The sequence below is a fragment of the Candoia aspera genome, chromosome 4 (genome assembly GCF_035149785.1).
Source record: "Candoia aspera isolate rCanAsp1 chromosome 4, rCanAsp1.hap2, whole genome shotgun sequence".
NCBI classification, from domain to species: Eukaryota; Metazoa; Chordata; class Lepidosauria; order Squamata; family Boidae; genus Candoia; species Candoia aspera.
This window is the reverse complement of record NC_086156.1, coordinates 2,837,190-2,860,881: the sequence shown is the minus strand read 5'-3', so window position 1 is coordinate 2,860,881 and position 23,692 is coordinate 2,837,190. Positions and strand designations below refer to the sequence as shown.

Genomic DNA, 23,692 nt, shown 5'->3' with positions numbered 1-23,692 from the left:
ATTTGTGCAGCAGGTTCTTTTCCTGAGATCTGCAGCCGGAGATGAGATGGGCCCATTTGCCCAGATTAAAACTCAGCCGCTCCCTGTTCCACTCCGCCATGGCCTTCCAGAACCACCTTGCCTGTTCCTTGCGGAGAAAGAGAGTGGACCCCCCCCACACACACACACCCCTTCCCTCCCAATCTGGTCGCCTGGAGGACACGGCAGCTCACCCTAGGCCATCAAGGGCACCCCTGGACTGAACAGCTGCAATTCCGGTCGCTCTAAAACTTTTCCCAGGAAGCGGCTGATCCGGATCCTGCCATCCCTTTGAAAGAAAGCAGGCCTGGGCTAACCAAATCACCTCCTCTCCAGGGAAAATTCTCCGGGCTGAGCAAGAACAGCAAAAGAAAAAAAAGAGGTCCCTGCCAGCAAGATCAGCACCCTGACTTCCTGGCAGCTCAGCAGACCGAGTCTGGCTGTAAGCGAAGCTGCCTAATGAATTAATGAATGGCTCCCCGGGCAGTGACAGGGACAGGGACGGCGTGGGGTGGGGACACGCTGTCTCTCCTGCAGCCAAAGCAGGCTCCGGTTTGCACAGAGGCGAGTGGAAAAAGATGGCGTGGGACCCAAATACTCGAAGCCCCCTTTGTCCGTTTGGAGGGTCCCCGTCTGTCCTGCTCTGTTACTCCAGCACTGCCTGGAGTCAGCTAATCCAGGTAAGGAAGGGGATGGGAGAACGATGGGGGGAAAGGGACTGGAAGGCGCCTGGGAGAGAGACAGATGGACGGATGGATCCCTGTTTCTGCATCCAGGCAAGGAAGGATCCGTGATGGATGCAAGACATCCAAGACTATTGCTATTCCTTGGGTGTCCTAGCAAAGAAGCGACCTGCAGGATGATCTGATCTGGGGCGCAGATACCCAGAGGACCAGTGAGTTAGAGCTTTGAGGGGTCTTCTACCAGCCACCGGCATTTGGCAACCCAGATCTGGTGGTCCAAGAGGCTAACCTGGCTTTGTGCCCAGGCCTGGGGCCCCGAGCGTGGGAAGGGGCCCGATGCACGGTTATGTTAACACCATGGCTTTTAGATCGCTCGGCTGTATTTGTATTTATTTTTAATTTTTCGTTATTGTTTTTATTGTTTGATATCATGACTGTTTTTATTGTTATTAGCCACCCAGAGTCACTAGTTTGAGATGGGCGGCAATATAAATTGAATAAACAAACAAAGAGATGAACTAGCCTGCATATTAGGGCTCCCCAAACGCTTAATTTTGGATTTTAAAAAAACCCATCTTTCCACCAGTCAGAAATCCAGTCTACTGGCTGTGCTGGCAGTCTGTCTGTCCTAAAGGGAATTTGCAGAGATCCCATTGCAATGGGGTGTTATTTGAGCTAGATTTAGGCCAAGAATTTTGGAAACAGAAGATGAAACCCCTAAAAACAAACTCAAGGTATTTGCTTCAGTGTCAGATAACCTGCAGCAAATCTCCCAGATGGATTTTCTCCAAATCTCCAAGACAGGTACAGATTTTCAGGTGGTTGGAACTTCTGGATAGGTTTGACTCTCAGCTCTGTGGCTACGGGGCTTGAATATTTATTCATTTTAAGGTTTGCAAAAGCCCCACAGACTCAGAGGAATAGTTTTTATCCCTCTTTCTTTTCAGCAGACATTTTTTTCATTCTAGACCGAAGGAGAAATGCAAAAAGTTCAGCAATTACAGTTATTTCCCTCTGCTTGCAAATACATCATTTGCAGCTATTTAAGAATCTCTGATCTTAGAGCTGCCGTAATTAAATTCCACCGAACTCAATAGTTTTATTTCTGAGTAAAGGGGTATAGTAGGTTGCACAGCAAGGAAGTAAGGTTTTCCTAAGAGTAAGGTGTTGTGAATTTTACTGCTAAGCAAACTCATCTAGGTTCCAGTTAGGAACAAGACTGGGGCAGAGACAAAATTGTAACATAAGCAATCTATTCATAGAAAAAGCTTTCAGTCAGCAGTAAAATTATGCATTAAAAATAATCTTGGCTGTTTGATTGAGTCAAGAGAATCCTAGAATCATGACCTTGAAAGGATCTCAGAGATTATCGAGTCTGGCTGTTTTCCCAGAGTGGGTTTGAGATGTAGAAAGCAGCTACAAATCTCTTGAAAAATGAGCTATCACATTCTGCAAAAATATTTAAGAATGCTAAGGCCGCTCAGTCCAGCATTTTGTATCTCATGATGGCCAACCAGGTGCCTCTGGAGGGTTCACAAGTAGGAGATAGAGACCTAGGACCTTTGAGAGATGATCCTCAAAGGATAGAGACCATTTCCCACCTTTGGGAGATGATCCTCAAAGGATAGAGACCATTTCCCACCTTTGGGAGATGATCCTCCTCCAACTGGATCTGGAGTCATGACCTCCTTCTACTAGAGGTAACTTGGAGTCTTCAAGACTGATGGCCTTTGATAGACCTGCTCACCATCAATTTATCTAACCCACCTTTGATAAGAGTGTAAAACAATCCCTGCTGGATCAGGCCAAGGCCCATCTTAGTCCAGCATTTTGTTCCTCACAGTGGCCAACCAGATGCCTCTCAGGTGCTTGCAAGCAGAAGGTGGAGACCTACCCCCTCCTGTGTTGTTCTTCTGCATCTAGGATTTGGAGATAGGCTGCCCCCAACCCAGAAGTAACATGGAGACTTCAAGACTCATAGTCCTCAACAGACCTGCCCTCCATGAATATATCCAATCCCCCTTTAACCCAAGCCAAGCTGCTGGTCATCACCACATCTTGTAGGAATAAGTTCCACTGAATGCATGTTGTATTTTCTTTCCTCTGTCCTAAATCTTCTTTCAGTATAAATACAAAAAGAGTTCTGCTGGAGCAGGCCAAGGATCTCTTAGGCCAGCATTTCTCATGGTGGCCAACCAGATGCCTCTGGAGGGCTCACATGTAGGAGATGGAGACCTAGGATCCATCCCCAATGGTCAGGAGATGATTCTCCTCCAACTTGCATGGTTGTTTCCCTATAACTGGAGTCATCCCTCCCTCATCCTAGAGATAATATGGAATCTTCAAGACCGATGGTCCTCGATAGACCTACTCCCCATCAATTTATCTAACCCACCTTTGATAAGGATGTAAAACTATCCCTGCTGGATCAGGCCAAGGCCCATCTTAGTCCAGCATTTTATCTCCCCCAGTGGCCAACCAGATGCCTCTTAGGTGCTTGCAAGTAGGAGGTAAAGATGCACCCTTCTCTCATTGTTGCCCTGCAACTTTGAGCTTCGTGCCTCAAATCTAGAGGTAACATGGAGTCTTCAAGGCTTGTAATCCTTGATCGATCCATTAATTTATCCCTTTTAATAAGAATTTACAGAGTAGCACCACTGGATCAAGCCAAGGCCCATCTAGACCAGCATTCTGTTGCTCCTGGTGGACAATCAGATGCTTCAGAAGTTCTCACAAACATGGAAATCTATGTCTCCCCCACCGTTGTTCCTCGGCAACTGAGATTTGGAGGCATAACATCCCCAACCCAGCAGGAGTGCTGGATCTTCAAGACTAACAGCCCTTGATAGTCCTTGTGCTCCGTGAATTTATCCAGTTCCCTTTTAAAGTCCTCCAAGTGAGTAGCCGTCACCCTGTCTTGTGGCAATGAATCCCACAGAGTCGTAATGCTCAGTGTGAAGGAGTACTGTCTTTTATCTGTTCTAAATCTCCTTTCATTCAACTTTTGGTGTGTGCAGGGAGCAGGGGGAATTATGGGACAGATTTTTCTCACGAGGCCTCCGCTGATGATGCTTGCAGAGAAACCAAGCCTTTGGTAACCACTGGAGATCAATATGCTGCAAAAGATGCAGTTACGTGGGGTGCATTAAAAGTTGGCAACTCCCTAGGTCAGGGTTTCTCAAGCTTATCAACTTTAAGATGGGTGGACTTCCACTCCCAGAATTCCCCAGCCAGCCATGCTGGCTGGGGAATTCTGGGAGTGGAAGTCCACCCATCTTAAAGTTGGTAAGGTTGAGAAACCCTGACCTAGGTTCTTGTACAAGCTTGGTTGGACTCAGAGATCCAGCACATTCAGACACTGAGCATGGGGGATTTTAGGCATCACAATGCAGAGTTTAGTTGTTGTCGTTTTTTAAGTGCAACTGTGCACCTTAACAAGAGCCAGACTGAAAGAAGAGACAGGGCAAAAAATGTAATTCCCTGGAAACAGATTGTAAATAGAGCCTTTCAGGAAGAGAGCAGGCTCTGTGGGTGCACAGGAGTGGCTCGCGTGGGTAAAAGGCCTGGTTTCTCTTTCCCGCAAGTGCCTTATGAATTTGCGCACAATCGGCGTGACTGTTCCTCCCCCACTTTACGGCCAAGGGATTAGAAGGCTCGTTGGCTCCGTCCCAAGAAATAAAGATAAAACAGAAGTTCAAATAACAACCTTTAGAAGCTCTTAGAAAGGAGCTGGTTTCAGCAGGCTACATCTGCCATGTCTGAGCAATGCTCGGTCCTCTAGTCTTTAAAAAAGGCCCAAGCTGCTAGCCCTCAGGGTTTTGCAAAGAAAAGACCCCCACACGTTCTGATAGCCGCCACAGCTGAGAAGAGGGGGCAAGGTTCCTATGATAATAACTTTTGTGGCAGAAGATAGGTGGAACTACAGACAAACTCATGCAATGCTTTCCTTCAGAGTCCACTGGAGTTGGGGGGCCAATAAATTTAAATAAATAAGAAAGCAAATAATTAATAGTCTAGAGTACGAAACAAACGAGCAGAATGTGCAATGATTTATTCGTGCACAGAGGAAACTACTGTTGTTCCTTGCAAAGTTCTTTGAAAAGTAGCCTGTGATTAGGACATCCTGGTCAACTACAATACCCAGCAGCCACAGCTAAGCAAAGCCCAAGATGGAGGATGCTGGGGGTTATAGTTCATCAACATCTGGCAGTTACAGGGTCCTCCACATCCCCTACATCTGTGCTTTTCAACTCTGGCAACTTTAAGATGTTTGGACTTCAACTCCCAGAATTCCCCAGCCAGCATTGAAGTCCACCCATCTTGAAGCCTGCTGGCTGGGGAATTCTGGGAGTTGGAGTCCACACATCTTACAGGATGCTGGTGGGGGAATTCTGGGGGTTGAAGTCCGCACAACTTAAAGGTGCCAAGGTTGAAAAAGACTGCCCTGGATGGTTAGTATAGTTTTCAAATGTATGTATCACAAACTTTGCAATTAAGGGAAGTCCAACTTGGCTAGGAATTGCCATCGTTCTCTTTCCCACCAGCTTCTCCGCCTGTTATGGCTGCTTAACCAAAGATTAGAGCCAATTCCCAGGGATGCATTTCCCTTAAACCCCTTTTCTTTCATGTCTTTGTTTTTGCATAGGCTACCACAGAACCGCCCAAAAAGAAACCAGCTCCTGTCACGTCGGAAACCGTGGTGATCTGGGGCCTGCGCCTTTGGCAAGTGGTTGGAATTTTTGCCATTTTTGTCCTGAGTGTTAGTAAGTGCCGGTTTCTTATTTCCATCCTCATCTGGCTGAGCACCAGACTTGTCCCTGGCAGGGGGGGTCAAAAAAGTCAAGATGGTGGCCAACACCTGTAAAAAGGGGTGGGCTTTTGATTGCATGGTTCTGGCCACCATCTTGACTTTTTTGACCCCCTCCCTGTGGACATCCCCATTGAGAACCATGAGTGGAGCAGCTTTAGTCTCCTCCAACACAATGTAATAAAATTCCCCAACAGGGTTCTTGAAGGGAAATCTTAAATGCGTTCACTCAAAATAAAGTGTGCCCTATTTGTGCCTCAGATGATTAAAAATAAGGAATGATCTCCCCCATGAATTGTCTTTGAATTTGCAGCTCATTCAGTAACAGAACTATGATGATATTATTAATAATAAGTTTATATGCCGCCTGTCTCCCAAGAAATGGAGGGGGATGTAAGGATTGCCTATTCTAAAACACTCTCAGACTCATGAGCAGGAATGCAAAGATATCTGATTTATTAAAGAATAGTAAGCAGGATCACAGAGAAAGCTGAGAATGATAAAAGCACGCCAAATGCAAACTAAAAACCCTTGGTGCAAACGAGATCCCTCCCCCCGTAGAATCTTCCCAGGCTCATAATCCCAGGTGCTCCCAACGGCTTCTGATGGTCTGCGGGAAAAGGCCTTGAACAGAGAACATAACCCAAACACATTCCATTGAAATGAACACAGATACAGAGCTTGGCACAAGGTTTCACAGCAGCTCCCTCCCAAACAGAAATGCGCGCCAGCGCCATGGCATGGGAAACGTTACGATGTATAAACTACATTGAAACAGTGAACATGACAGGGGAGCTTGTCAAAACACAGTTCTTATTTCAGAGCCAGGCTGTGATAATATCACCTGCCAGCAGAACTGCGAAATTGTTCTTCCTTTGCACCCTTCTTTAATCAATAGCCAACCAAGTTGGCTGCTCACCTGGGGTAATCTCTTGCTCGCCTGGGGTAACCCCGTGTGCCAATCTCATTCAGTGCAAAAAGAGAACAGGCATTTCACACACACACACACACACACACTTGCAAAAGTGGTCAACACTTCTCAGAGCCTCCAATTTTGCGTGGAAGGGTGTGGATAATCGGGGCAGGGATTACCCACCTCCACTCTTCCTGTGGGCCCTAACCCACCGGGTGACTGGGGAGGGCAACACACAATGAGCAGTGAAGCCATGTTCCTAGAGGGGCCCCTTTCTGAGAGGGCACTCTAGGACTTTGGCTCCAGAGTAGTAGTCAAGCCACTGGACGCTAAACCTAATTCCATGTAATGCTCCCCTTGCTGACCAAGTTTAGATGTTCATACAATATGCTGTCCCCCAACAGATGAACCCAATTAAATCTGTTGTGTGAATGGAGCCACTTGTCTCCTTGGAGAGCAAAGAGAAGAACATTATAGCAGTAATGGAAAGGCCTGAGCAGTAGCCACAGAGACAACCACGATAGGGTTCCATCTTTCACCTTAGCACTGCACCAAGTCTAAGAACTAAGACCGTGATGTCAATCACATTTGAGCACTAACATAAGAAGGATGCTAACGAGCTGGAAAGAGGCAGAGAACAGCAATGAAGATGGTGAGGGTCATAGTCCAATGAAAACCAGAGCAATGTTTCTCAACCTCAGCGACTTTAAGATGCGGGGACTTCAACTCCCAGAATTCCCCAGCCAGCATGGCTGGCTGGGGAATTCTGGGAGTTGAAGTCCCCGCATCTTAAAGCCGCTGAGGTTGAGAAACGCTGAGTCAGAGGAACTGGGTGTGTTTAGCGTAAAGAAGAGAGGGCAGAAGGGAGGCATGAGAGCATCTTCCAGGCCTTAAAGGGATGTCCCAGGGAGGATGGTGTGGCCTTATTCTCCACGTGGCCAAGAGGACAAGACCGGCAATGGAAGCTCTAAAGGTGGAGATCCAAAACGAGACTCGAAACAAGGAAGAATGTCTTGGCTGCGAGAGCCGTGAAGCAGGGAGCAGTCTGTCTCCTGGAGTCCTGAGGGCTCCACCTCTGTCTGGGATGGTCAACTATTCCTGCCTTGGGCAGTTTTGGGCCAGAAGACCTCCAAGGTCCCTTCCACCTCCCACATTCAACGATTCTCGCTCCTGACTAGCAGCAGGGAGACCCAGGATCTAGTTCCTGCTCAACCCCAGAAGCTCCCTGGGGGATTTGGGGCCAGTCCCTCCCTCTCAGCCCCCCAGCAGGGTCATCCAGTGGGGAAGGGGCTGGGCCACCCCTAACCAGTAAATGCAATCTCACTCACCTCACCACGCAAAGGAGGAGAACCCATTTTCTTTCCAGGAGCCCCAGATCTTCTGTTCCGGGGAGGGAGAAGAATTCACGGATCTGGAGAGAGCAAAGGGAACTCTTGACGGGAACTCTCACTCCTGTGTTCCCTTTTGGACCCTGAAGCCCACCGCTTGCCCAGGGCGACTCCAGGGGACTGTCCTAGCAGTTGCAAAGACAGAGGCCCCTTAGGTTTTCAAGAGGAGGGAAACTCTTCCATTGGCTTTGCTGCGATAAGGGGGGAAACCCAAAGGGGACAGAATTCCTGTCTTATCTTAATCTTTGAAAGCAAACAGACCTTCCTCCCCAAATACTTTACATTTTCGCTCAAGACTGGGACCCCGGCTCAGGGTTGCTCCTTGCCCCCCTGGCCGGACCTAATTTCAGTGGAGAAGGGCAAGGATTTCTCCGGCTGGAGTGGAAACCAGGAATTTGTTGTTCTTCCTAGCCTGCTTTGCTGGATCTCCGGTTGCTGATCATGGAAGAGGGTGCTGGGCTCCACATTGGCAGGGATGTAACCACAGATAGGGCCCCTTTGTGCTCCAGCTGTTTCCAGGCACTCTTACAACACTCCTGAAGAGTAGGCCATGTCCTCCTTGACAATGCTGAGAAGGTAGAGCCATCCAGTGCATCCAGTTTTAGAGCCCCGGAGGAAAATATTTTGTGCACCCCAATCCAGTGTCGGTTTCCTTGGGGTTGAAAACACTGGCATGTTCCCAAATAAACATCATTGCTTAAACGTCAATTTAAAACATTTCAAAGCTGCTTTGGGGGAGCAAGAACTGTCGTGCCATGATACCCCGACCTCTGTGGATTTATTCCAAATTAAATTCAGTGACTTTTTCTGAGTTGGGGATGCAGAACACCCCAACTTTCAGTCCTATTCACTGCAGGATAGGTGCGGGGTGGGCAACAGAGACCAGCTTTCGAAGTGTTTTGCCAGTCCCAGAAAGGACTCGAGGACTATTGCTGTCTTCTACAACAACCAGGAGACCAGGATTGCCCCGGCTGCAAGTCTCACAAAGTAGGGGACATGCAATGAATGCAAAAAAGATAAATGCGTGGATTTTGCAACACAATTCCTAGCTGGCCAGCCGCTTCCTCACAGCCTTCAGCGTTCCCATCTGCATCGTGGGAATGGTGATTTACCTTGTAGGAGCATTGCACATACTGAATTCAATAATGCATATGAAGCACTTCCTCCTGTTCTTCCTCCTCCTTCTTCCTGGGGTTGCATATTGCTATTTCTTTGTATTTCTCTATTTTTGGCCCCGGTATGTCTCACTGACCTGATGGTGCTCAGGTGCCAAATCATTAAATAGCAATGCAGAGCTGTGGATAACTTATTCAGGGATCTAGAGCAGTGTGTCTCACCTCAGCAGCTTTAAGAAGTGTGGACTCCAGCTCCCAGAATTCCTTAGTCAGCTCAGCAGCTTTAAGATGTGTGGACTCCAGCTCCCAGAATTCCTTAGTCAGCTCAGCAGCTTGAAGATGTGTGGACTCCAACTCCCAGAATTCCTTAGTCAGCTCAGCAGCTTGAAGATGTGTGGACTCCAGCTCCCAGAATTCCTTAGTCAGCTCAGCAGCTTGAAGATGTGTGGACTCCAGCTCCCAGAATTCCTTAGTCAGCTCAGCAGCTTTAAGAAGTGTGGACTCCAGCTCCCAGAATTCCTTAGTCAGCTCAGCAGCTTTAAGAAGTGTGGACTCCAACTCCCAGAATTCCTTAGTCAGCTCAGCAGCTTGAAGATGTGTGGACTCCAGCTCCCAGAATTCCTTAGTCAGCTCAGCAGCTTGAAGATGTATGGACTTCAACTCCCAGAATTCCTTAGTCAGCTCAGCAGCTTGAAGAAGTGTGGACTCCAGCTCCCAGAATTCCTTAGTCAGCTCAGCAGCTTTAAGAAGTGTGGACTCCAACTCCCAGAATTCCTTAATCAGCTCAGCAGCTTTAAGAAGTGTGGACTCCAACTCCCAGAATTCTTCAGTCAGCTCAGCAGCTTGAAGATGTGTGGACTCCAGCTCCCAGAATTCCTTAGTCAGCTCAGCAGCTTGAAGATGTGTGGACTCCAGCTCCCAGAATTCCTTAGTCAGCTCAGCAGCTTTAAGAAGTGTGGACTCCAACTCCCAGAATTCCTTAGTCAGCTCAGCAGCTTGAAGATGTGTGGACTCCAGCTCCCAGAATTCCTTAGTCAGCTCAGCAGCTTGAAGATGTGTGGACTCCAGCTCCCAGAATTCCTTAGTCAGCTCAGCAGCTTGAAGAAGTGTGGACTCCAGCTCCCAGAATTCCTTAGTCAGCTCAGCAGCTTGAAGATGTGTGGACTCCAGCTCCCAGACTTCCTTAGTCAGCTCAGCAGCTTTAAGAAGTGTGGACTCCAACTCCCAGAATTCCTTAGTCAGCTCAGCAGCTTTAAGATGTATGGACTTCAACTCCCAGAATTCCCTAGCAGGGTGGGGAATTCTGGGAGTTGAAGTCCACCCATCTTCAAGCCGCCAAGGTTGAGAAACACTGCCCTAGACAGGGGAAGATCAATCTTGAAGCAGAAAACACTTTTTTGGCACACACTTTGCCAGGCTTCTTCAGCACAACTGTTCACAAATACGAGAAACATCTGCAAAAAACCAGGATTTCTTCCTCGGTGTTGATCCCCCTGTACTTGGAGAACCCTGGTTCAAAGTATGCGTCGCCACCTTTTTGGTCCGTGGAAAAAAGGAATCTGTAATTGGATAATACAGTACCAGGATTGGGGCTTTAAATGCAAGTCAATGATGTGCCCATTTTGGACTTCAGGCAAGGTGGTGCCATCAGCAACAGGCAGAAATGCTTCCATGGTCGACAGACGGAGCCTGTTTGCAGAGGAAAACTGTCAAAAGAAGCAGAAATAATGTGTATAGTGTGTGTTGGAGACGAGGCATCAGAAGAAAATCAGAGGAAATTATATGTTCAGTTTACAAGATGTACCCCACTGTGTTTTTTAATACCCTCCCCCAATTGCAAACAATCAGGATGTTAAAAGCAAATGTGACCGGAAGCAATGCTGTGTAGCAATTGTGAAAATTAAAAATACTCGGGTTATTTAAAGTACAGGGGGAGACTCAGTTCAAAATAATAAGGACCACATCCGGCCAGGAGCACGTGGTACGTTCAAGCACGCTGGTAGAAGGGGAGGAAGACACTGGATGATGCTAAAGGTAGGTTCAGGAATTTAAAAAAAAAAAGATTGGGGTGTGTCATTAGGGAGTTACGCTACAGGGTGCAGCTGCTCTGGGGCTGGATTGTGCCTCTTACAGAATGGAGAAGTTAAAAGGGAATTTAGAGGTCATCTAGTCCAACCCCTCGCTTAGTGCAGGCCTGGAAAAAATTGCATTGGCCGTTTCAGCTGCTGCATCACTTGGCTTGCTCATCTTCAGCCAGTGCTCCGCTGGGACCCATGAGATCCTTCTCAAGCACACTGCTGCTGAACATGGCCTCCCTGATCCTGCACCTGTGCATTTCATTTTTCCTACCCACATGAAGGATCTTACACTTGCCACCCACAGAAAATGCCAGTAAAATGTAATTTGGGCCTGGAGTACCTTCCTTCCTTCCTTCCCCTCTCCCTCCTTCCTGCTTTTTTCTCCTTCCTTCCTTCCTCTCTCTGCTCCATCCCTCCCTCCCCCTCCCTTCCCTCCTTCTTCCTCTTCCTCTCTCTTCCCCTCTTTCCTTCATTTCCTTTCCATTTTCCCTTTCTTCTCCATTCTTGTTGTTTGTTGTTTATTCGTTTAGTCGCTTCCGACTCTTCGTGACTTCATGGACCAGCCCATGCCAGAGCTTCCTGTCGGTCGTCAACACCCCCAGCTCCCCCAGGGATGAGTCCGTCACCTCTAGAATATCATCCATCCACCTTGCCCTTGGTCGGCCCCTCTTCCTTTTGCCTTCCACTCTCCCTAGCATCAGCATCTTCTCCAGGGTGTCCTGTCTTCTCATTATGTGGCCAAAGTATTTCAGTTTTGCCTTTAATATCATTCCCTCAAGTGAGCAGTCTGGCTTTATTTCCTGGAGGATGGACTGGTTGGATCTTCTTGCAGTCCAAGGCACTCTCAGAATTTTCCTCCAACACCACAGTTCAAAAGCATCCATCTTCCTTCGCTCAGCCTTCCTTATGGTCCAGCTCTCGCAGCCATATGTTACTACGGGGAACACCATTGCTTTAACTATGCAGACCTTTGTTGTTAGTGTGATGTCTCTGCTCTTGACTATTTTATCGAGATTTGTCATTGCTCTTCTCCCAAGGATTAAGTGTCTTCTGATTTCCTGACTGCAGTCAGCATCTGCAGTAATCTTCGCACCTAGCAATACAAAGTCTTTCACTGCTTCTACATTTTCTCCCTCTATTTGCCAGTTATCAGTCAAGCTGGTTGCCATAATCTTGGTTTTTTGGAGGTTTAGCTGCAAGCCAGCTTTTGCACTTTCTTCTTTCACCTTCATCATAAGGCTCCTCAGTTCCTCTTTGCTTTCAGCCATCAAAGTGGTATCATCTGCATATCTGAGATTGTTAATGTTTCTTCCAGAGATTTTAACTCCAGCCTTGGATTCCTCAAGCCCAGCTTGTCGCATGATGTGTTCTGCATACAAGTTGAATGGGTAGGGTGAGAGTATACAGCCCTGCCGTACTCCTTTCCCAACCTTAAACCAGTCCGTTGTTCCATGGTCTGTTCTTACTGTTGCTACTTGGTCGTTATACAGATTCTTCAGGAGGCATACAAGATGACTTGGTATCCCCATACCACTAAGAACTTGCCACAATTTGTTATGGTCCACACAGTCAAAGGCTTTAGAATAGTCAATAAAACAGAAATAGATGTTTTTCTGAAACTCCCTGGCTTTTTCCATTATCCAGCAGATATTGGCAATTTGGTCTCTAGTTCCTCTGCCTTTTCTGAACCCAGCTTGTACATCTGGCAATTCTCGCTCCATGAACTGCTGAAGTCTACCTTGCAGGATCTTGAGCATTACCTTACTGGCATGTGAAATGAGTGCCACTGTTCAATAGTTTGAACATTCTTTAGTGGTATGGGGATATAAGTTGATTTTTTCCAATCTGATGGCCATTCTTGTGTTTTCCAAATTTGCTGGCATATAGCATGCATTACCTTGACAGCATCATCTTGCAAGATTTTGAACAGTTCAGCTGGGATGCCGTCGTCTCCTGCTGCCTTGTTATTAGCGATGCTTCTTAAGGCCCATTCAACCTCACTCTTCAGGATGTCTGGCTCTAGCTCACCGACCACACCGTCAAAGCTATCCCCGATATTGTTATCCTTCCTATACAGGTCTTCCGTATATTCTTGCCACCTTTTCTTGATCTCTTCTTCTTCTTTTAGATCCTTGCCATCTTTGTTTTTGATCATACCCATTTTGGCCTGGAATTTACCTCCAGTGTTTCTAATTTTCTGGAAGAGGTCTCTTGTCCTTCCTATTCTATTGTCTTCTTCCACTTCCGCGCATTGCTTGTTTAGAAATAATTCCTGATCTCTTCTGGCTAACCTCTGGAATTTTGCATTTAATTGGGCATATCTCCCCCTATCGCTGTTGCCTTTTGCTTTCCTTCTTTCTTGGGCTACTTCTAGTGTCTCAGCAGACAGCCATTTTGCCTTCTTGGTTTTCTCTTTCTTTGGGGTGTATTTTGTTGCCGCCTCCTGAACAATGCTGCGAACTTCTGTCCAGAGTTCTTCCGGGACCCTATCTACTAAGTCCAGTCCCTTAAATCTATTCTTCACCTCCACTGCATATTCCTTAGGAATATTAGTGAGCTCATATCTAGCTGATCTGTGGGTCTTCCCTAATCTCTTTAGTCTGATCCTAAATTGTGCAAGAAGAAGTTCGTGATCTGAACTACAGTCAGCTCCAGGTCTTGTTTTTACCGACTGTATAGATGTCCGCCACCTTTGGCTGCAAAGGATGTAGTCCATCTGATTTCGGTGTTGTCCATCTGGTGAAGTCCATGTATAAAGCCATCTCTTAGGTTGCTGGAAGAGAGTGTTTGTTATGCAGAGTGAGTTGTCTTGGCAAAATTCTATCAGCCTATGTCCTGCTTCGTTTTGTTCTCCCAGGCCATACTTACCTGTAATTCCAGGTGTCATTTGACTGCCCACCTTAGCATTCCAGTCTCCTGTGATGAAAATAACGTATCTTTTAGGCGTGTTGTCCAGTAGGTGCTGCAGATCCTCATAGAACTGCTCTACTTCAGCTTCTTCAGCATTTGTGGTTGGGGCGTATATTTAGATCACTGTGATGTTAGATGGCTTGCCCTGAATTCGAATTGAGATCATTCTCTCGTTTTTTGGGTTGTATCCAAGCACTGCTTTAGCCACTTTACTCTTAATTATGAAGGCTACTCCATTTCTTCTGTGGTCCTCTTGTCCACAGCAGTAGATCTGGTGGTCATTTGATGTGAGGTGGCCCATTCCAGTCCATTTCACTTCACTGACGCCCAGAATGTCTATCTTTAACCTTGACATCTCACCAATCACCACATCCAATTTGCCCTGGCTCATAGATCTTACGTTCCAGGTTCCGATGGTGTGTTGATCCTTAGAACATCGGATTCGCCGTTCACCACCAGCACCGTCGGCCGCTAGCCGTCCTTTCGGCTTTGAGTTAGCTGCGTCATCACGTCTGGGGCTAGTTGAACTCATCCTCTGTTCCTCCCCAGTAGCATTTTGACCATCTTCCGACCTGGGGGTCTCATCTTCCGATGGTATACCGACATATCTCTGGTTGTACTGATCCATTTAGTTTTCACGGCAAGAATACTGGGGTGGGTTGCCATTACCTTCCCCAGGGATCGCATTTAGTCTGACCTCTCTGTCATGACCTTCCCGTCTTGGGTGGCCCTTCACGGTTTAGCTCATGGTATCATTGAGGTGCTCAAGCTCCAGCACCACGACAAGGTAACGATCCTTTGCTGAAGCTTCTCCATTCTACACACCCACATTTTCCCCTTGCTGTGAACCACCCGTTTGTAATTTTTAAAATTTAGGCAGGGAACTGCGGGTTCCAGCAGGACCAGCGGTCCCCCGTTTGGGGAAGCCCCGAGTCTGGAGGCCCAGCCTGCTGCAGGGGAGTTCTACTGAGTCTGAAGCCAGTCCCTTCCTTCTCTCCAGCCAATTCCCCATTCTTTCTCCCATGCCTTTAGTTATCACCCTGTGCTGCATCTTCAAGTGCCGGATCCCCAGGACCAAGAAGGAGATTGAAGCCCGCTACGCCAAGCGGCAGGCTGCGAAGATGTACGCAGACAAGCTGGACACGGTGCCGCCACTGAATGAACTGACTGAGATCCCAGGAGGTAGGAGGTTGCTTCTCTTCTGGTGATGGTGAGGAGGGAGGAAATTGGGGCATGAGGCGTATGAATTGGGGGGAAGGCACAGTCTCCTATCTGAAGACACGGCACCTCCAAATTTTCTCAACTTCTGTTCGGATGCTTGCAAGCTTTCCTGGAAAGGAGACACTTCGAAGACACTTAGAAATGAAGATTTTTTTTCCAGCTGCTGCTATTCCCAATCTTATTGCTGAGAGACTGTGATCCAGCTTCTAAACTTTGTTGTTGTTTTAAAAAATCAAATACAGGTAGTCCTCAACTTACGACCATTCGTTTAGCGGCCATTCGAAGCTATGACAGTGCTGAAAAAAGTGACTTACAACCAGTCCTCACACTTACAACAGTTGCAGTGTCCCTGCGGTCACATGATCAAAATTCAGGCGCTTGGCAACCAGCATGAATTTATGATGGTTGCAGCATCCCTGGGTCACATGATCGCCATTTATAACCTTCCCAGCTGGCTTCCAACAAGCAAAGTCAACGGGGAAGGCCAGATTTGCTTAATGATGTGATTCGCTTAATGGCCCCAGAAAAAAAGGACATAAAATCTGGTGTGACTCACTTAACGACCACCTCACTTAGCGACAAAAGTTCCAGGCCCAATTGTGGTCATAAGTCAAGGACAATCGTCAAACTCTCACAAGATAACTAACAATTTATTTCATTTCATTAGGCTAAGCTAAGGACCGCCCCCCCCAAATAAAAAATCCAACACATTGAAAGAGTAAAGCAAACGCAAAGGGATAAATGTAGATTTTGTCTTTCTTCCATTTTGTGTTCTACTGTTCAGCTTTTTTTAAAACTGTTTTTAACTCTTGCAAGCCACCCAGAGTCATTGGTAAGTAGGCAGCTGTAGAAACCAACTGACTAGTGGTTAGTTAATTAAAAAAAGACTGGAAAAAAAAGGTTAGGAAAAATGGTCCAGAAATTATGTTATAAACAGAGAAACTCCAAAAATGTAGACCATCTCACTTGACACCCTTCTTTGTTGCGTCTTTCTTGAAAAAAGACTCATTGAAATGCGGGTAAGTAGCACATAACAGTCCGTTCCTGCGACTTGAGTATATATTTCTCTTTCCAGCTTGCAGGAGAAGTCTTTTAGCCAATTCCCCCATGCCTTAAAAAAAAAGGCACTGTATGAAATTTCACAGGGGTTTGAAACAGAGCTGCAAGAGTCGGCTGTTCTTGTTTGAAATACTGGGAGGATTGTGGGTCCCTGCTTTGATGCCCAAGATCTCTGCATCTCTCATCATTCTGAATGATTTTTTAATTTAATTTTGGAGGCCAGCAGGCACCATCCAAAGCAGATCGCCCTTCACCATGGGGAGGCACATGAAAGCCAACTCAGGAACTGCTTGCTTGACTCATGCATTAAAAGCCCATCTGGCCTGAGCTTATTGTTTGAGTGGCAGGCAAAAATCAGACTGACAATTTGTATTAAAAGGTGTAAGCTTTCATCAGCTCCAGCTCCGACTTCTTCAGGTGCAAGGATAGGATAACGCTTGGAAATGCATTTGTTTCGCTCCTAACTTGATGGATGCCGCCAGGCATGTCAAAAGAGTCAAGACGGCAGCTGCTGCAGGATAATCAAAGCCATCCATATATCCATCCATCCCTCTCCTTTTTGATAGATCTATATCTATATCTGTCTTTGATATATCTATCCATCCATCCATTATCCAGAGAGCAAGGCCCCCTCCCTCTTCGCACTGAAGATGCTGCCTAGTCTGGCAATGAAATGTCTGCAAGAAAACAACCAGGCTCAGAGGGCACCGAGGACGCCACATCCATTTTCTGTTTATCCACCCATATATCCAACTATTCATTCATCCATCTTCACTTCCTTTTTCTGATAGATCTATATCTATCCCTCCCTTCCTCCCTCCCTCCCTCATGTTTATCCATCTGTATATTCAACTATCTGTCCATCCATCCCCTTTTTTGATACATTTATCATCTATCTACTGTATCATCTATATCTATCCATCCATCATCTGTTTATCCATCCATACATCCAACTATCCGTCTATCCACCCCTCTCTTTCTTTTGATAGCTATACAGTCTCTCTGTGTATGTGTTTGTGTTTGTGTCTGTCTGTCTGTCTGTCTGTCTGTCTCTCTGTCTTCTGGAAGACCTTGCATTAGCGGCTGGCTGTTCCCTGCCTCTCTCCTTGTTCAGGGTCCACCAAGTGCGCCCCCAGGCCTGGCATTCCAAGGGAGTTGCCAAAGAGAAACGTCCTCTCTCCTGTTCTGGCAAAGGCAAAAGGGGTGCAAAGATTTGATCTGAAACTAAGGGGGTTTCAAACAAATGTCCTAGGAAAGAAGGCTGTAAAGTGGCCCTTCCTAACACCCAGGCGTTAGCCCAGAGGAGCACAGAATGAATTTAATTTGGACCTGATGCCTATCTGGGCGCCTCTTTGCCAAATTGGTACAGATTGGTCCTTCCTTCCTTCCTCTCTCCTTCTCCCTTTTCTTTCCTCCCTTCCTTTTCTTTCTTCCCTCCTTCCCTCCCTTCCTTTTCCTTCCTTCCTTCCTCTCTCCTCCATTTTCCTTCCTTCCTCTCTCCTTCTCCCTTTTCTTTCCTCCCTTCCTTTTCTTTCTTCCCTCATTCCTTCCTTCTCCCCTCCCTTCCTTTTCCTTCCTTCCTCTCTCCTCCATTTTCCTTCCTTCCTCTCTCCTTCTCTTTTCTTTCCTCCCTTCCTTTTCTTTCTTCCCTCTCATTCCTTCCTTCTTCCCTCCCTTCCTTTTCCTTCCTTCCTCTCTCCTCCATTTTCCTTCCTTCCTCTCTCCTTCTTTTATTTCCTCCCTTCCTTTTCTTTCTTCCCTCTCATTCCTTCCTTCTTCCCTCCCTTCCTTTTCCTTCCTTCCTCTCTCCTCCATTTTCCTTCCTTCCTCTCTCCTTCTCTCTTTTATTTCCTCCCTTCCTTTTCTTTCTTCCCTCTCATTCCTTCCTTCTTCCCTCCCTTCCTTTTCCTTCCTTCCTCTCTCCTCCATTTTCCTTCCTTCCTCTCTCCTTCTCTTTTATTTCCTCCCTTCCTTTTCTTTCTTCCCTCTCATTCCTTCCTTCTTTCCTCCCTTCCTTTTCCTTCCTTCCTTCCTCTCTCCTCCATTTTCCTTCCTTCCTTCCTCTCCCCTCTTCCTCTTCCTTCCTCCCTTCTTCCTCTTCCCCTCCTCCTCTCTCCTTGTCCCTCCCTCCCTTCTCCTGGCGAGAACCCAACCCCGGGTCCGAGGCGGGCGGGGGCGCTTCTGGCTTTCGCCCCTTCCTTCGTTCTTCGCTCCTCCGCCGAGCCCCGCCCGGGCGCAGCTCCGCCGCTCTCTGCCCCGCGAGCCCGAGCCCAGGCCCGGGCCTGCCGCCGCCCGCTCCGCCTCGCCTCGCCTCGCCCCCTCTGACGGCCGTCCGCTTCTCTGCCCCTCCAGGCTCCGCCGAAAGCCTCCCGACCCTCTCCGGCCAGGTCGACGCGCGGCTGCCCGCCCCGCCGCTGCCGGCCGTCCAGGAAGAAGAGGAGGCGGCGGGAGACGCCCGCTAGGCGGCGCCCTCCGCCCACGCTCCCCGCGCCGCCCCCCGCCCCGCCGGGCCCCCCGCCGGGCCCCCATCAGCCCCGACCCGGGACGCGCGCGGAGGCGCCGCGGGCAGCGCCGTCCGGACCTCGCCGGGGCCATCCGGATAAGCCGGGCGAGCCCCGCCGGGCCCCTCCCGCGGCAGGAGAAGCCGGATCGCATCGACCGCTTTCACGCCAGAGCCTCTCTGTGGCCGGCCGGCAATCCCCCCGCAGCTGGCCCGCCTGCTTCGCCGGTGGCCCGGCCGCCGGTCTGCCCTGGCTGTGGCCGGAGCGCCGCGCCTGGCCCCGCGGCGACTTGGCCACCCGCGCTCCCCGGCGTCCCTCCCGATCTGATGCTCTGGAGGGCCTCAGAAGGCGGATTCCGAGCAGGTCCGCCTCGCCTGCTATTTCCATTCTCGTGGGGGAAGGCAGCGTTCAAAAAAGTCAAGATGGTGGCCACGCCGGTGCCGCTGAAGCCCCCCGCCTGACTGTTTATGTGTTGCAGGTGGAGCTTCAGTCACACCATTGGGGGCCACTAGTCTGACTTTTTTGCCCAACCCCTGAGCGCCCCCGATGAAGAGTACATCCCCTGGTGCCTTCTGGATGGCTGGGGTTTTGGACAGACCTCCCATAGATCTTCGCTGTGGGTCGCACTGCCTGTAACCGAGGCTGCTTATTTACATAAATATGCATACATGTAAACTGAGCGCGCACACCCATGCAGGATGGTGGGATGCTGAAATCTGCAGGAAAAAAAACAAACCCCAGAACAATAGTTTGTTTATTAGAGAGCTAAAGCACATCGGGGGAATCAGCATGGGACGTGAAATGCAATAAACACGAAAAAGGCTGTATTTCAGCCAGATTTAATCAAATGAGCGCTGGTGTTTATAAGGGCTGGGCCGCAACAGGGGTACAAAGCGGGGAGGCTTGGGGGGCATGCAGACGTGGGAAGGCCCAGCTGCAAAGTTGGCTGAAGTTGGCCTGGGCTGGAAACTTAAGAAACAAATGGGGAGCGGAGAGGTGAATTGATTTAGGGAGCAGAGAGAAGACTGACGGGAGAATTAGGATTAAAGCTTCGGGTCTTCTTACCTGCTGACCTGGGAGGAGGCTGGAAGACAGCAAAAGGCGGGGTTGAACTGAGCTGCAGACCTACAGATCCCTCCCCAGAGGAGAAATCCTTGTTCCCCCTCCAAATCCTGAAATTAAGGAGGGCTTTTCAATTTCTCTGTTAATTAGCAAATTAAAAGAAAGCAAAAATGAGTTCTCCCACCAGGGGGGCCCATCTGGATGGGGGGAAATTGTCAACAGGGAGTCAGTCAGAAAGAAGGACAGAAGAGAGGTCCTTCTCCTCCTTCCTGGTGCAGGGGGGAAAATGAGGAGATGCTTGGGCTGTGCCAAGGGTCATCCTGAACATAACAGCTCTCCCGACGTGATTGGGGTTGGTACCCTCCACAGATGTGATCAACCGAGCCCTGGCATGCTAATGACTGCAGCGTCTCAAGATTTGGTTTCTCCCTTTCAAATTCTGCTTTGGATGAAGAAAGGAAATAGGCTGAATCTGCAGAGGCGGTAAAAAGCAAATGAACGCCAAAGGTGTGTGTGAAATGGAAAAGGTGTTTGGTTTGGAACGGGGGCGGGGCCCACAGGGAGGTCAAAGAAGTCGAGATGGGGGCCACAACCAAGTAATCAGAGCCCCGTCTCTGTTTTATGTGCAACTTAGCTGCATCATTAGAAAAAGCATTTACAGGCAGTCCTTGCTTAACGACCATTCGTTTAGTGATGGTTCGGACTTACACCGATGCTGGAAAAACCGACTTACAACCAGTCCTCACACATACAACCATTGCAGTATCTCCATGGTCACATGATCACGATTTGGGCGCTTGGCAACTGGTTCTCAATTTATGACCGTCACAGCGTCCCATGGTCACGTGATCGCCATTTTTGACCTTCCCGGATGACTTCTGGCAAGCAAAATCAGTAGGGAACTGTGTGATTTGCTTAACGACCATGGTGATTCACTTAATGACCACTGCAAAAGTAGTAAAATAGGTTGGATTCACTTAATGACTGCTTCACTTAGCAACTGAAATTCCAGTTCCAATTGTGGTCATTAAGCGAGGACTACTTATATTCTTTTTCTTTCTTCTTGCTCAGTCCAGTACCTCTCTCTTTATAAATGTTTAAGGTAGGTATTACCATCAGGGGGTTGTTTGGGGAATAACATTTTATAGTTTTCTATAGGGTCTAAATCCTCTGAGGGAAGCCTCCGCATAGCAACAGGAAGGGTGAGAAGCACCCCCTGTTGAATTTCTGACTGCTGGGTACTGGACGTTGACTGGCCAGGGGAAAGTCCGCCCAGCGAGGGCTGCAATGCCTTATGCACACACGTAACCATGGCAAAACACACCAAAGGTGTCAATGCAAGTGGACCCTTCTCCGTTGAAGCTCTTTCAAGCACGTCCCTTGAGTTCCTTCAGGCTCTCGTGTGATGCAGAAAAGCCGGCTCAGGCTGGCTTCGTTGGGAAGGCTGAAGGTCAGCACCCTCCTGTGCATCAGGCCAGTGAAAAAGAGGGTGCCACACGGGCACCCCAAAGGTGATGTGAAGCCCAGAGAAGACGGTATTTGGCTCATTAAAGTATTTCGGCACCGTTTGGTGGCCCAAGAGCCTCAGGGGATGCACATGGCACATGGCGCATCCTTTTGGCCATTGAACTACCACCCGAGGCCTCCAGGTTGTTAGAAACCTACTGTGGGGCCATCTCCGGTTTGCCCAGCCCACTCCCGGCCAGCCCTGGATCGAGATCAGAGCAAGCATTCCTTACCACTTGGTCCAGCTGGCAAAAACTATGCAGCTGGATGTTATTTATTACCCATCAGCAACTAACAAAACAGCTAACCGGCAAAAAACGATAACAGGCAGGCAGAAACAGGAGAAAGAGAAAGAGATGGAACAACAGGCGAGAATTTGCATTATTTCTATATCTATCAAAAAGGCACAGAACCTTCCAGAGCTGCTGGAAACAACACCGTGGGTAATTCACATGGAGAGCCCTGAAGAGAGTGGCCTTTGGTTATTCCAGCTTTCACTCTTTTATGTATGTAGCAATAGTTGAATAAAGATGGAAAGTAGGCCACCAGGTGATCTCTCCTGTATTCTGCACCATGAAGGAAACAATTTGGTGGATGGGGGTGATGGAGACCTCAAAAGTGATGGGAAATGAAGCGATATTGCAGCTTTGCTTTGCTTCTGGAATGTGGGGGGGAGAGAATAAAGACAGCTTCCTGAAACAGCTTTGAAGATTGTAATTAGATTCACATGTTGCACTAAGCCTTGATGTTGCTTGTTTGGCTTAGTGGGCTGTGCCTCTCCAGTATATTGAGCTGAAGTCATATATCAGTGACAAGAGGCAAAGGCACAGATGTAGGATGGGGTACGCCTGGTTTGGAAATAAAAAAGACTTGGAAGTGCAATAGTTTGCAGAGAGAACACGAGCCAGCCTTGTGATGTAGCTGCAAAAAAGGACAAGTACGATATACCAACAGAAGCACTGTTTTGAAATCATGGGAGATAATCATTCCATTTCTCTTTCATTAGCCTGAAGTCGTCTGGATGGTCATCTCTCAGGGCTCCATTAGTGGATCCTGTACTAAGCAAGGGGTTGGACTGGATGACCTCTGAGACCCTCCCAACTCAGTGATTCTATATTCTTACGCCTAGTTCTGGGCAGGACCCTTTAAGAAGCTGCCCAGAGTCGTCATGATATAAAAGCATTGGCAAGAAATAGATAGATAAGGAGGATTCAGACAAACTGGAACTGGGTCCAAGGGGAGCAACAGGGATGATCAGAGGAGTAAAATCTAGTCCAGGGGGAAGAGGTTGAAGGAGCTGAGTGTGCTTTTGCTTTGAGAAAAGATGACTTGAGAGGGAAGGTGATTTCCACTCGCTGTAAAGATTTTGCAGAGAGTCAAACGTCTAGGAAGCAGGAATGTGTCTGTTACAGCCATCTGACAGCAGAACCAGTTCCCCAGAGAAGATGTGGGCCTCTCCTCCACTGGATGGGAGCCTTCAAGTAGAGCCCAGACAACCATCAGTCAGGGATGCTTCAATCTGGGTTCCTGCAATGAGCAGGGGGGTGGACTAGATGACCTCAAGGAACCCTTTCAATTCTAGGTTTGGACGTTATCGCATAGGCATCAGAAATGGGATGCTAGTCGTTAAAAGCTTATTTAAAACTCTGGAGGTTTTGAAGAAGCATCCGAATGCTCACCTCTGGAGGATGGCTGAAGTGGCTTTCCTGCATGTTCCGGGGGGTTGGACTAGATGATCTTTGGGGTCCCTCCCAATTCTGCAAGTCTATGATTCTCTGGGAAGGGCTCTGGGTCTTCTGCAACGGGACAGCTCTTCTGTTGAGCCTGGGATGAAGCTTTCTCCCATATTTAAAACTTCTGCCTGCGTGTGGCAGGAAACAAGCTGTTCTTGGTTTCTATAGCAATCAAAACCCAGGGATGCGTTTTGGATCGAGGCCTCCAGAAAACATCTGGCCAGCTGGTAATTAAAAGAAGAAAAACAGCTCCAGGTGATGAAATTCAGAAAGCCAGACTCTTTACAGAACAAGTCCCTTTGCAAGGCAGCAATTTGACGTCTTTGCAAAAGACAGGGAAAGGACTTAACCCACCCACTGCCTTTCACTTCCAGACTGTGTTCCACAATTTCCAGGTGAACCCCCAAAGGAGGCAAATTTACCCTGGAATCTTCAGTGAAGTTTGGGGGGAGAAAGTTTTCAACCTTTCCCATCAGCTAGTCTTTAAATCAGTGTTTCTCAACCTTGGCCACTTTAAGGTGGGTGGACTTCAACTCCCAGAATTCCCCAGCCATGCTGGCTGGGGAATTCTGGGAGTTGAAGTCCACCCACCTTAAAGTGGCCAAGGTTGAGAAACACTGATTTAAAGGCAAAATAGCATGCTGTTGTCCAGTTCTGTCTTAAAACTATCTAACTGGGGGACCACCTTCATATCTGGT

General features: G+C 48.1%; 2 protein-coding genes across 2 annotated transcripts in view; both read left to right on the top strand.

Moving 5' to 3' along the window:
- The window catches only part of JMJD4 (jumonji domain containing 4), a 127,740-nt gene that overhangs the window by 59,817 nt on the left and 44,231 nt on the right, over window positions 1–23,692 (top strand). The window lies entirely within an intron of this gene.
- TMIE (transmembrane inner ear) lies at window positions 183–18,654 on the top strand. Its single transcript, XM_063303145.1, has 4 exons — window positions 183–698; window positions 5,347–5,464; window positions 14,945–15,094; window positions 18,545–18,654. Exons 1-4 carry the CDS (start codon window positions 486–488, stop codon window positions 18,652–18,654), a joined length of 591 nt encoding a protein of 196 aa, XP_063159215.1. The 5' UTR covers window positions 183–485.

Excerpts from the sequence above, each read along its gene's own strand:
- TMIE (XM_063303145.1), top strand. The coding sequence starts at position 486 with ATGAATGGCTCCCCGGGCAGTGACAGGGACAGGGACGGCGTGGGGTGG. Across the intron at positions 699-5,346 it reads CCTGGAGTCAGCTAATCCAG|GCTACCACAGAACCGCCCAA; the intron begins GTAAGGAAGGGG and ends GTTTTTGCATAG. Across the intron at positions 15,095-18,544 it reads ACTGACTGAGATCCCAGGAG|GCTCCGCCGAAAGCCTCCCG; the intron begins GTAGGAGGTTGC and ends CTGCCCCTCCAG.